Source organism: Physcomitrium patens, chromosome 9 (assembly GCF_059467195.1).
Source record: "Physcomitrium patens ecotype Gransden chromosome 9, ASM5946719v1, whole genome shotgun sequence".
NCBI lineage: Eukaryota > Viridiplantae > Streptophyta > Bryopsida > Funariales > Funariaceae > Physcomitrium > Physcomitrium patens.
In genome coordinates this window covers 17,712,056-17,725,299 of record NC_143418.1, presented here as the reverse complement: position 1 = coordinate 17,725,299, position 13,244 = coordinate 17,712,056, and the positions used below count along the sequence as shown (strand labels likewise).

The 13,244-nt window shown below is 39.6% G+C and overlaps 1 protein-coding gene across 16 annotated transcripts; it reads right to left on the bottom strand.

Annotated features, from left to right (window-relative positions):
* Positions 1 to 776: 776 nt before the first annotated feature.
* On the bottom strand, positions 777 to 11,296 carry LOC112287105 (uncharacterized). 16 transcript variants are annotated; one of them, XM_090253345.1, is made up of 22 exons: positions 10,876 to 11,296; positions 8,948 to 9,042; positions 8,651 to 8,753; positions 7,995 to 8,380; positions 7,466 to 7,651; positions 7,166 to 7,249; positions 6,930 to 6,989; positions 6,589 to 6,633; positions 6,213 to 6,412; positions 5,548 to 5,944; positions 5,224 to 5,405; positions 4,967 to 5,087; positions 4,480 to 4,677; positions 3,964 to 4,053; positions 3,729 to 3,791; positions 3,408 to 3,482; positions 2,991 to 3,041; positions 2,651 to 2,728; positions 2,323 to 2,457; positions 2,011 to 2,121; positions 1,504 to 1,569; positions 777 to 1,346 (listed from the first exon to the last, which is right to left on the bottom strand). In XM_090253345.1, exons 4-22 carry the CDS (start codon positions 8,307 to 8,309, stop codon positions 1,278 to 1,280), a joined length of 2,526 nt encoding a protein of 841 aa, XP_090109471.1. In that variant the 5' UTR covers positions 8,310 to 8,380; positions 8,651 to 8,753; positions 8,948 to 9,042; positions 10,876 to 11,296; the 3' UTR covers positions 777 to 1,277. The 16 variants fall into 16 exon arrangements, 15 of the variants coding, with proteins under 15 accessions (XP_090109471.1, XP_090109477.1, XP_090109473.1 ...); XM_090253351.1 differs by having other exon boundaries at positions 8,651 to 8,792; positions 11,122 to 11,260; XM_090253347.1 differs by having other exon boundaries at positions 11,122 to 11,260.
* Positions 11,297 to 13,244: the final 1,948 nt, after the last annotated feature.

The following is a 13,244-nucleotide window of genomic DNA, read 5'->3' as shown; positions in this document are numbered from 1 at the left end:
TTTAGAATTTTATTGTTTAGAATTTAAAATTTTGAAATATAAGACTATCTCATAAGTTTTTAACATAAATATTCCAAACTTTGAGGTGGTCTATTTTTTATAGTTCTGATTCTGTTTGTGTAAATAATAGTTTAGGCAAAAATAATTAAAATTAACATTTTATCCTTGTTTACACTATGAATTCTAAAATATTAATTCAAGCATGATGTTGATGCTTGAATATTTCCTATTGACTTTGATATCCATCAATTAGTTTTTTTTTTTAATCCCACTCAATAATTATTTGAATGGGCTTCAATAAAAACAACCCCCAAATTGGGGTTTCACCATGAAATTTTATCCACCTAAAGTACTAGTCTAGGTTCTACCCAACCCAACGCCTGTTTGCAACACTGGGGCAGCGCAGCACACTGCAAAAAAATCATTTTTATAAATATTGCAAATTCGGCAATATTGAACAAGTGGAAAGGTTGGTGGGGTGATGTGGAGGGTATTTTGTAACCAACAACCGCTAAACTCAAACCCTGACAACTATTCAGTTGCTAAATTATTCACACTTAGCATTCGACCTCTCGTCTCCTCCCTTCCATTCCAAGTTCTCAGAATGCCTCGAATTGAAGGAAATCTACTAGAAACACATGGAGGTACAATCACACACAGAACGTAAATTGCAGTTTTTAATCCCCGAGTAGATGGAACTGGTGTGTTCATGTGCTGGGTTCATCTACCCTTCACAAATACGAATCAAGTGCAACTCTTCACATATGTGAATCAAGTGCAGTCAACTTGCTTACTAGCCTTGTCAATGATGCGAATGAGTCAATTCCCAGAGGACATACAGATTGAAGTCGAGAGTGGTTTCAGTTGCAACCAAACAATACCAGATACTAATCCGGTTAGCCAGATTGCTTGCCATCGAAGAGTTAACTGTAAGACTAGCATGCCAAAGAGTGCAGAAACATGGACACAACTGCACTCATTCTATCTACAAAAGCATTTCCACAGCGTCTCAAGATCTACTCCTGAATGACCAAGAATCTGATATTAATAGTGCCGTGCTGTGAAGCAGGGCTTTTCACCTCCAACTTCATTCTCTCAGACTAATTAAATCCTCACGACCTCTTGACGGATGAATTATGCCACTCAATTTGAGATTCGCAGCCGTTCCTTAACACAGATACCTATGCAGGTCAAAAGGAAATAGCCTAACCCCTCTTGTGATAAGTAGTTTTCCGATGTCTGATCTGCGAAAGAAGAAGCGCTAGTATACAATAGTATCAACTATTCTGGAAGCTTGACAGCACGGCATCGGTGTATACAGAAAATAATTGTGTATCTGCAAAAAACTGCAACCAAGCCGGATATTGTGAGTGAACCATGACGATTCCCCAGATAGCACTGATGAAAATGAGTGCACTTGGGGTGAAGCTGCTGTAAGTCAAGCAGTGTGAAACTATTTAAATCGGCTGTAAAACATTAACTATACATTGTTTATTCAAATACCTTGATAAATGCTTGCTCACGTGAAGGAAATGAGTCAATGAAACTGTCCTTCAGCAACAAAGAAACCTGTCCACGTCACGAAAGACATCATTTACACACTACAGAGATGGACTCCAACTTCGCATTAAAATATTCCACTTTCACCTTCATGAATTAAAGCATGCTTTAAATAGTAACATTATGTAGCAGTGTAATATTCATTTCCTTTCTTCAATCATCGTGATGAAGGGGATACTAACAATGTTGAAGAGAGTAACTATAAAGGTACAATGCGTGAAATACTCGTGTGAAATTGAACAGCTCCCCTTGATGCTGTGCAATGTGCTGAAGCATTCTCATAAAACAACTAATAACCAATACAGAAGCTGAGAATAATAATTAAACAGAATGATCATGAATTGTTTTACACACGGATAAACGTTTAAGGAAGGATAAAGTGTAATAGATTAGCATGTCTCGACCATTCGTTAATAATGCATGAAGAGAAACTAGTATTGAAAACTTTACCTTATCGTTATTAGATTGCACGTTAGTAATAGTGTGAGCGCGCAAATTCTTGCACAGTGATTCTGTACAGTACTTTCGTAATACTTGAAGAAACCCCTCCACTGCCTTAGTCTGGGAAAGCATATTCAACATCAGCAGCTAGAATTAACTTCGTACGTTCCTGCCCATTAAATGAAAATACAGGTAGCCAGATACTGATTGGCTTCTTTAAATTGCCCACATGTAAAACGCATAACTACGATCAATTTAAGATTTAAGACATTGTAGGATTAGAATGATCAACATGTTAGTAGGCAAAAATTGAGCGCAGACCTGAGCTTCATTGGTATGATGAACTGGATGCCTTCTGGCTGAGGCACTCTCTGACGCTAGTTGTGAGTGGAATGGTTCTAACTCAGACACCAGTTTATTGTACTCAGGAAGGGGCGGGCTTGAAGACATTGATACCTGAAAAATCATAAAAACTGTCTAAAACCGTCTACCTTCAAGAAAATATTATGTGATAGTAGCACTTATTATAATCTGAAAGGAACGCAAGAACAAGAGTGGACTAAGACCAACTTAGCGTGGAAAAAATGACAAAAAGAACACCGACCACCAGAAAAACAATTCACGGTAGCAAGTTATTCTTGAAAGCCACCTTGTTCTTTGACACATTAACACGAACAAGATGTGACACCTTCGATTGCAGTTCCGAGGTCTTGTGCTGTACGCCAACCTGCAACAAGGATATGAGATTTATCTCTCGTAACATATCCACCTACACATGAATCTTCAACTAGCACACTCATTCAGTGCTCATAACTCGGCATTAAGAATGTCAGAAAGATCAGCCACAAGCACTGCACGTAAACTAGAGCAGAAAAGAGCCAATGTGTTCATTCAGCAAAATGTGTCTACTGTAGACTAGATGCACCAGAGATTCCTACTTCAAATCATGAAATTGAATAAAAACATAAGCAAGAGAGCAGAATCCTTACAATGAAGGGTACTGGAGCATCCAGAAAATCCAGCATATTGTTTGGAAGGATCTGATGAGGACAACGATATATGCAAAAGGAACTTTAACCAAGATCAAAATTTTGAGATGACGAATAGAATTTTTCAGACGAGAATGCTCTAGCAAGAAGGAGTTCTCTCCTACTTTTATTCTCCAGCATGCCCCAACAGTATATCTAACTTAAAAAAAAAGAAGAAAGTATCGACGTGTATGACGGGCTACATAGTTACCAATAAAACTATTGTAACACCAACCCCTGGCTCAAATATCACTCCTCAGTAAACCACATCTGTGGGGGGGTTCAAGGAGTAATGGAGACAAGATCTAGAATACAGGACACCAAATCTGTTCTTAAGTACTCAACCCGTAAGATATTCGGTGACAACAATTCACTCACAGGAAGAAGTAGACTCTGCCATTCATATGGTCGAATCATAGGCTTCATCGCCAATACCACCGCTGACAAGACCCCCTGCCATGAAAATAGATGCGAAAGACATACAAGGTTAATCTTCAGTCACCAACATTAAATGACATTGCTAGTTTACGAATTCTCCCAAACATTCGAAATAGAACACTGGTGCGCCACGAAGTAAGGTTGTCCTCACAGCTTGAACCCAGGTGGCACGGTAACCCGCTCTACTAACCATACCCCTTGGCATGAAACAGACATTGCTGATCTCAACAATAACTCAAAACGGGAATAAATTGTACTAACCAGATTGGGGCACATGACCATCATTTGCTTCTCCAACAAGGCACACGCAAACATGGCCAGCACCTGGCATATTATCCACAAATGTAATATGAAATAAATAAATAAATACATAAAAATAAAAATAAAAATAAACTTCTCGCATGCTCGCGACCTCCTAGAAAAGTCTTTACAGTTGAGAGAACGGTTAAAGCAAGCACATAAAGTTAATGACGGAAGAGTAAGACAGTCTCCTTACATTCTGAAGAGAAAGTTCTCTACAAATTACAGCGATTGACCATACAGCTAGTTCTTCAGATTCTTCTGCAGCCATTGCTGCTGCTCGGGCCTGAAGTCAAGAACACATCCTTCAACAACATGACCTTTTGTACAGACGGAAATAAATTCAATGAAAGAACATCCAAAGTAACTTCAATTGCATCTATGAACATGCTGCTAGCTGACAGAAGGCGACTACAAGTTTGACAAACGTTTCTGAATACCTGATTATGAATGTGAAAGTTAGACTTAAGTCAAGAAATTTTTTGTTTACGACATCAAAATACTTATTAGAAGAGCTCAAAACCTCAAAATTCACATCAAGAAGTACAGCATATTTTTCGGCTAAAATGAGACAGACTTAATACTAGGACTTTTGTTGTCACCACAAATTATTGTTCTGGAAAATAGAATAAGATGAAGGCTGAATAATGAGGATCGTACAACACTTGCACATCCCTATATTGCAACACATAGTAAAGTAGCAACTGATAACCTCTACAAGTTCCAAGTTGCTTTTGCAAGCCTTCAAGTCCACCACTTCATTCACTAAGCTGGGAATTGCCTTGCCCCCTCTGGTGAAAGATATTGGTGACAAGTGTTCTAGAGGTTGAAACTGAACTGTCTCGCCACGCGCAGGAACAGGAAGCCGATGATAAGCGACAACCACGCGCAAGGAATCGTTTTTATGGGCCTGACACACAGATTTTGACAGTTATCAAATCGAGATAAATGCATCCTAAACCGATAAACTTATCTTCTTTTAAAAGCCTTTACAAATCGAAAGCAAAATCCAAACTCATATACATGTGTGTATGCGTGTGTCCTAAATAATATTTACGATTATTTTACTTTTAATGATTGTTTAGCTGGTTTGTTCATTTAGTTATTATACAATTCGAGATTAAGCGACTATTTAGGCTTCCTCTCGAAGGTCGTTTAAATTTCACGAGTAAACCAAAGTAACCATAAAATACACATACCTCAGCCCAAGCAAGAACTGCTTCACCTCCGAAAATGTCTTCCTGTCCAGAAGCCGAGGCGTCGTCGTCATATTCATCGTCAGAATCATTACTTCGCAGAGAGTCAGCGTTTAAACCATAGCTGCAATAGATATACGACCAAATCAAATCAGTAGTATCCTTCTCGCCTCCCGTACATTTCATGAAGCTGTTGCGCCTCCCGTAGAGACATATGTTAAAACTTGCAAGAAGTCTGGCAGAATCCGTAATACAAATACCTGTACGCTGACTCAGAGCTGTCAACACGCTCATGCCCTCTACTAGACCGAGGTGGTATGGTGCCAAGACTTGAGTTGGACCCCATATCCACTAAGCTTTCTAACTTTCCGTTTGGAGGCGGTGTTTTCATATCACCATTTGAAAGCTTTGCAGTATTTTCTAAGATTTCTTCTGGGTGTACCTGCAGAATTACAAAATTGTATCACATGCTGCAAGCTAGTAAGGCCAAGCCAGGATCAAAATTACAAACCTAAACCTCATCCCCTTCTCCACGAAGAGGAAGAAAAACACCAATGTTTTTTAAAATGCCATGCAAACGTTACCTCCATGTCTCCTCTAAATCCATTTTCCAGGTCCAGACCAGAATCCAGCACTAGACTATCAGCATCCGCAGCACGTCCACTCTCTTGAAGTTCTGCTTGAGGAGAGAAAGACTCCGATGATGCACATTCTGAAGTCCTGTCAGGAGACATGTGACCAGAACCTCTGGATGCGAATGAGTCCATCTCACTGGCAGAAATTAGACCTGCTGCAGCAGCCGTGGCGCCAAAGACACTATCTACAGGTATCGCACTCTCCATCCATCCGTCAGGGTCATCAGAAGGAGAACTTTGTCGAGCGTGGTTCTTACTACTCACTTTCACCATGGGTGGCACTTCTACGAGACTCATTTCATTAACACACTCCGTAATGCGATCCAGTCGCTCTTGTGCAATAATGCTATGAAGCAAAACAAACAATAACAATGTAAGCGGGATTATCAGTTTTGAAACAACGAAACAAAAAAAATACAAAAGACTAGTGTCAATGTCAGATCAACGAAAAGGTCAAATGGATGCCAACTGCATGGCGTGATTCCTACATAGCTGCAGGCATGTTTATCAACACCACAAGGATATCCAGAACTCCAAGTACTTCAAACAGTCCCTTCTAACGTTTTTACAAGAGGGAAGTCCTGTATGAACTATGATGCTGACCATGAATTTACCTGTTCAACACTTCAAAATGTAGATCGAAGTAAGGAAGGTTAGTGAGGAAGCAGTAACAACGCGGGGCAGAAATTAAGAAACGCCCACGAGGTGACCGCTGCGGGGATAACTCGGCACTCATAGAGAAAAATGCTGGAGCCCTCTGTACCATTTCCGGAACATATACACACACTCCATACAAAGTAGCGTTATCTGCGACCTGGTAAGCACAGATTAACTTAATTAGAAAGGAAGAAAACAGTCCGCATAATCCAACCTAATTTCTAATGGAAACATCTGGTAAAGTAAGACGCAAGCAAGCTACGACCGTCAAAAGAACTTCAACAACAACAGAACCAAGGCATGAAGCTGAGAGAAGGCACATTTACTGCTAACCTTAAGAAGGAAAACAAATGAATGATCGTCTCGATTCTGATGAATCTGGAAAATAAATGGGACATAAGACTAAATCAATTTCACTTCGGAAAAAGAATTTCAACCTGTCAGCATAGCTTACCTTTATAATCAATTCCGGCTAGGATCCAAAAATAGACTATTACTGGATCAGATCACAACTATTACAGGCTCGACTTTGTCCATTAAGAATACCAGATAAAAATAATTCAAAAACTAGGACCAGAAACTCCGTAGATTTCAGCCTTGCTGCTGACTAAAAATAAAATCATGAATCAACTATTTTGAGAAGGATAGTCTATAATTTCAATTTTTTTACATACCTGCCCATACATAATCTCATTAAGTTCACTCATAGATGGAGTCCGCTCCAAAACTCGAGCCTGTATTCCGCACAACCACCCGTTGCAAAACTTAATAACTGAGGATCAACCTTTTTTCTACTGTACCAAGATATAACAAACGTATAACAGCACAGTACAGTAACGCAACCAACAATCCAGGCGGGAATAGTGCAACATCATGGGTGATGGACATTTGAAGTCTGTAACGTACGCACCTCAATTCCTGAAGGAAAGCAAAAGTGGGGCAGCTCACTGCTCTTCAAAGGAAGCCTCTTGCTAAGGGGATATTTAAACAAGACCTGAAAGAGAAACACCGTAAATAAATGAATATGATACCAAAATTTATTGGAAGCTCTTTCGTCCCAGTCAATGACCGGCTAAATTTGAGAGACATCATCATTGCAGACTACGTTAATGCTGGGAGATGTTTCAGCATCAACGCTAGTATGTCAAAGCCAAACATATTCAGGAAGACATGTTAAAGTGTGTTTCCAACATGTCATAGTTGCTACAACCTCCGGTTCAAGTGTAGGAGCTTTTTGATTGACGAACTCTAAACTTGCTTTTCCTGGATTTCGCTGCCATGACTTTTTCCTAGCAAACGCAGCCTCTATTGCTCGAACATCAGAATGCGGTCTCAAGCCGACTACTACAAAATGCTCAAAGAAAGACGTAGATTCCTTCTTTTGATGCCTTCTTTCCTGCAAATGTAAAAATCACCAAACACCATTTGAATGACATACACTTAAACAAGTATCAATAATTTACAGAGTTCAATCACAAAAACAAGTATTAGACCATTCCTTTCACAATCTCATTGGAAGGGTATGCACGAAACTACAAGATTCAAACAGAATGGCAAAAACACAACTGAAGTCTACTTCAAAAGTGACATTTAACCACTGCCAGCAACAGAACTGCTGTCTAGTCATCAACAAAGAATAATTCGCTCTGCTCCGATTTATCCAAAATGACTTCTCAACCTAAAAGGTACATGTAAGATCGAAAGAGCGACCTCACCATTGAAGAGCATTCAGAACTCACCAATGCTTGCAATTGTAACTCACTCCATTGTCTCTTTTGACGAGTGAGCACCTCTGGATTGAACAGATTCCTCTGAGTTCTATCTTTGTGATTATTAGGCCATTTAATAGCTTTTTGAAAGCTCCTCTTGAGTTTAAGAAAGCTGGTAGAACTTTGCTGATTCTTCGCTGAAACAACTATAGAAGGACGAGGTCTCACAGCAGCTGCCGCCTCAACGGCAATTCTTGCTTCTTCCTCTGTTGTCTGAGAGAACAGCGAAGGGCGCTTCTCAGATTCCCCCGCGACTTTCTCTCCTTCCGCCATCACATCCTTCATCAATCCCTCTCTATATTGCAGGCTGAATCAAATTTCCCATCGTCTACCTTGAGAGCATGCCTGAACGTTCGCTGATGTATGATATCACCAAGATAAATACGGAAGCTCGTTAATACCATTCCCGAGTAGCATCCTAAGATGCTGTCAATGTCAACTGATTCCAGAGTATCTACTAACAATCTGATATCTCATGAGGTAAGTATCGACAAGTTGTTCTTACACAACCCTCGTCCTTTTTCACAGTGATGATCCTCAGGACTCTATACCAAGGCAGTAGCTCTGTGAAAAAAAAAGAGCCAACTCTGCTTTTGATTTGAGTTCTAGGTCTGCAATTTAAGTACCAGACGAAGCTACAGGCAGAATGCAGTGGTCACTTTGCCCAATGTTGGATATGCTCCATAAGTCACAACCATGTTGCCCATGTTTGAGTTTACAGCTGCCAATCTGTTCAAGAACGGAATCTTGGCTATATAATATACCCGTCTGTTGGAAAAGTCTTCGTTCTATTAATGAGTCAGAACACCGTACAATCTACTCACAGATGCACTCTGTCAAATCAACTTCGTGGTTGTGCAATTTGGGTGAGAAAAAATTTGCAAATCGCACTTGTTTCACTAAGAGAAGCACTTGCCACTTACAATCAAGTTTTCACAAGCTGCGAAGGTCCTAGACCAAGTCTGCATGTTGATTTGGTCTACAGTCGAAAAACCGTAAGAATCTCGGAAGTGATTTCCTGAAAAAAAACAAAAAAACAAAAAAACAAAAAAAAGTTCGCACCAAACAGTTATTGCCCTACTGAATGACAGATATTTCTTGCGCAAACTCTTCATATGGGGGGGGGTCTATACCAAATAAATGTACATGCAGGAAGAACGTACAGTAGCCAAGTAAGTAGAGGACTTTACTTGGTCATATGTTCCCAACCAGATTATCTACAGCTCAATACCTTGAATACACATTTCCTTGCACTCCTTCATGGAAGTGAAAAAAGTTCAGACAATACTAAATTCATTTATTTCATTCCATGACCGCCAGATCAGTAGAACTCACACACAGTGCACGGTATGCTCGCTACTCTTCACACAAACCTTCTTCTACCGATTCATCAGTTGATTCGAAAGCAACGCACTAATACAACAGACGTAATAGCAACATGTATTAGACGGTAGTTACTTGTGAAAGATGCTTAGTCCTTAATCCACGACCTAGATGCAATAAACACTGCAGACCTCACCCCAGATCTCCAGACTGCAAAAGTGAATTACAAACAAACCAACTTCACAGGATTCACAACTCAAACAAAACTTCACTGGTTTCAGAAAATCATATGTTCATCAAACCACAAGCTCAAATTCAACGGCTGCCATTAAAGTGATATACTTCTCTACCCATACAGTTTCTGAACTTGAACGACGGAAGGTCTGACGGTCCACGAATTTCAAGCTCTTCAGTATCAAGATTGTACAACTGAGAGCTTAGGGTGGTTGATATCCCGTTTAAGAGATCAAAAAAGCTAATCGATTGGAGATTGGGCTATCTCTGGCACTAATTACTAATAGATTAGCTAATCTGTGAAAACCCTAGACAGTTGAGCAAGTGAAAAATGAAAAACGCGAGTATATATGTATTAGAACTGCCACTCAAGCTCTAATCAATTCGCTGGAAATTTCGACTCTGTTCGTACATCAAAAGGGTTTTTTTACGCTGACGTACGAAAGATTCTCAAATATGACTTTTAAGTGCTCAACACACGTTACACATCACAAACATTTGTTGGCTCCGCTGGTCATTTTCAGTCACTACTTCAATGCAGCTAAACGGCTCACATTTGTATAAAATATTGCATACTACAGCCTCCAACATTTCATCCCTGCTGTACTTTATGCAATCACAGCCATTACACCGAAATCCAGGATTCAGTCCACCTGCAAACCCAATGACTATTACTCGCAACACAATTTTGCACCACTGCTAGTCCTCCACGAGTTGCTTAAATCTACATCGGAAACTGAAATACAAAACGGGGTTTACTCAATGCACAGAAGAAGGGAAGTCTATATTTGCTTTGACAAGCTTACAATCGACAGAAAGGTTTCAAGGAAGCACTGCTTGCTACGTAATCCTCGTTAAAAAGGCAAGCTACTTCTACCAGTCAAACCGTACACACTAAACAAAAGTGTTGCTCGAACACATCTTCCGAACGAAACACTCATCTAATGATAGAGCAGCAAGGGAAGAATTGGTCCATGAGAAAAGGTCTGCGGTCCGAAATACAACATTTTCTTGGCCGAAAAGCATCAATCCACGACACTAACCTCCAGACTGAACCTCCTCCATGAAATCCGATAAGTGAGACGAAGATAAAAATAAAAAAATAAACATGAACGCCAGAGTGCCGCTTACATGACAACGGTTTGGCTCGGCACGCATCCAGACAACGCCTCCGCCCTCCAAGCATCAGTACTAGGTCAATCGAGTCTAAATCAAACCTCCTCGTCTAAAAACTTCTTTCAAGACTGAGTCAAACCACGGAACACTTCCAAAACTACCAGCAAAATCTCCTTACCACAAATCTGAAAACCTCTCGATCGAATCGAAACACGTCCACCAATTCTCCCGCACTGCCCCGTCCTTGACCAAAATCGAACACACAAAACGCCTACTCCACCCTCGTCCACACAACTCGCCACAGACACTCCAAACCTCCAAACCAAGCCTGGTGACAGGTATCCATTCCTACAACCAACCAACTAATCATCTCGCTCTCGCTCGCTCACTCACTCACTCACACACTCAATGTCCACTTTCTCACCTTCAAATCGAGGCACGAACGAACGCGATTCTAGAGCAGCAGCAGCAAGGAACCCACGCTGGCTCAACTGCTGAAATGAGCAAGAACAACATCCAGACCTCGGTCGAGAAGCGGATACAGGCACCACGTCGGAGGCTAACGAGCAGACGTATGCCAGCACATCTCCCCCTCCAGGAATCAGCAAGCATAGGAAACCAATACTTTGTATTATTATTCTTATTATTAAGTTATATTACTATTCTTGGTTTTCCGTGGGCAGCAGCAGCGACGTCGTCCATGATCGCGGCGCCAGGCCCTTCCTCCCTTCTCGATGGTCCCTCGACACTGCGTGCTTGCTTTCGACCTGCCCATGGCTCAACACGCTGCAACACTGCTTGCGGTGGCTGGCTCTCCTGCAGCCCTAAAATCGTGCCATTCACCCACTCCAGCCAGATCTGCGACCCCCAGTCGCTCCCCGCTCCCGCCCCCATCGCATCCTACCTGGAGCGTTTTGGTTGGAAGCGACTGCGAAATGTTCCCAAGTGGCCCATTCGGATTGAATGCGTCTCAAGACAGTGACAGCGTGGCAGTGCCAGTGATCGCCGTTAGTGGGCTTCTTTTGCTTCCCTCCTTCCTTTTGCCTGCTTGTGAATTTTCTCTTCTTCTACTTGTGTGATAAATGCTTGTTGTTGCTAGTAGTTTGTTTTGTTTTCGTTTGCTTTTTAGGGTTTTTGGGTTTTATTTTGCATCATTCTTTTCGTGGCGGAATGCTACGGCTTGAATAGAAACTGCCCCATTTGTGGTGATCATGGGAACTGCCCTCTGTGCAGACGACATGCCATGCTTGCCATTCATGAGCTGCATTGACTCCATTGGTGGTGCCTTTGACAGATTCCACACCCAAGTGGGTTCCCAATTTTGGGAACCCATGATAACAGATGACAACTCATGGGGAACAGAAATGCATATCTCCCATTGTTCAATATTTTTGGGTCACAGTGAATGAATGACCCATCTTTTGACATCAAAGCTATCACCCTTTTCCCACCGTCCTTGCAACGTTCTAAGCACTGATTTAGATCTTGATTGACAATTACCAGCAAATAGTTCGTATTTAACAGTGAGCTTTTTTTTAACCAGCTGCAATTTCTGAAAAACAGAATATTATAAATAAAATTATGTATCTGTTGTACATACAGAAGAGGAGGTTTCATGTTAAGTTCACCCAAAAAGTGTTGGAATTTTGTGATTTTTTTAATCTTAGTAGTGAATTTTGTGTTCAAATCTCATGTGTAATTGTGTTGCATGAAAGGTTTATAAAGAAAAAATCAAATAAAAAGACCACACTAAAGTTAATAAATTCGTGAGGAACAGGTATTAATATAAAATTATAACATTTTATGAATATTAACGTAGTCTTCAAGCTATGTTTGTTATATCAGTTGGCTATGATATGGTTTAATGGAATGTTGTCTGTTTCAACAATAGCAATTGAGGTTTCAAAATACAAGATTAGTATTTGAATATACAAAAAAACATGGTTTTTTTTTCCGAAATTACTAAATTGCTTTTTAATAAATCATTTTTTGAAATACATTTTCACATATTGAGGAATTTAATATATTCAAAACATGTATTATAAGATCAAAATTTTACAAATAGAAACAAAAATGTGTTGTTAAAAATATTCATGATTTTAATTATATATATATATATATATACATTCTAAATAACTGTGAATACCAATTTCAGCGTTATTTTAGAATAACAAGTGCTAAAGGTTGTTCATTAAATTTAAAATAAATTGTATTATTTATAAAAAAAATAAACAAGTTTTTTATTTTTTATTTTTTATGTTTTGATACTTAAATCCATTTCATTCACTAGATGGTAGATAATAATAATAATAATAATAATCTATTGATTCAAATGCATACAATAGCCCATAGGTTTATTTTTATTATTATTATCAAAAACTATAATTATTTGAAACTTGTAATAATGAATCCTTCTATGGTTGAATTTGGGTTTTAATGGCATAATGACAGCAATGCATTCATGCATTATTTGGTATGTATTTTTATTTTATTTTATTGTATTTCAATCTACTTTATTATGGTGCTAAAAACACATGTTTGTTAAAT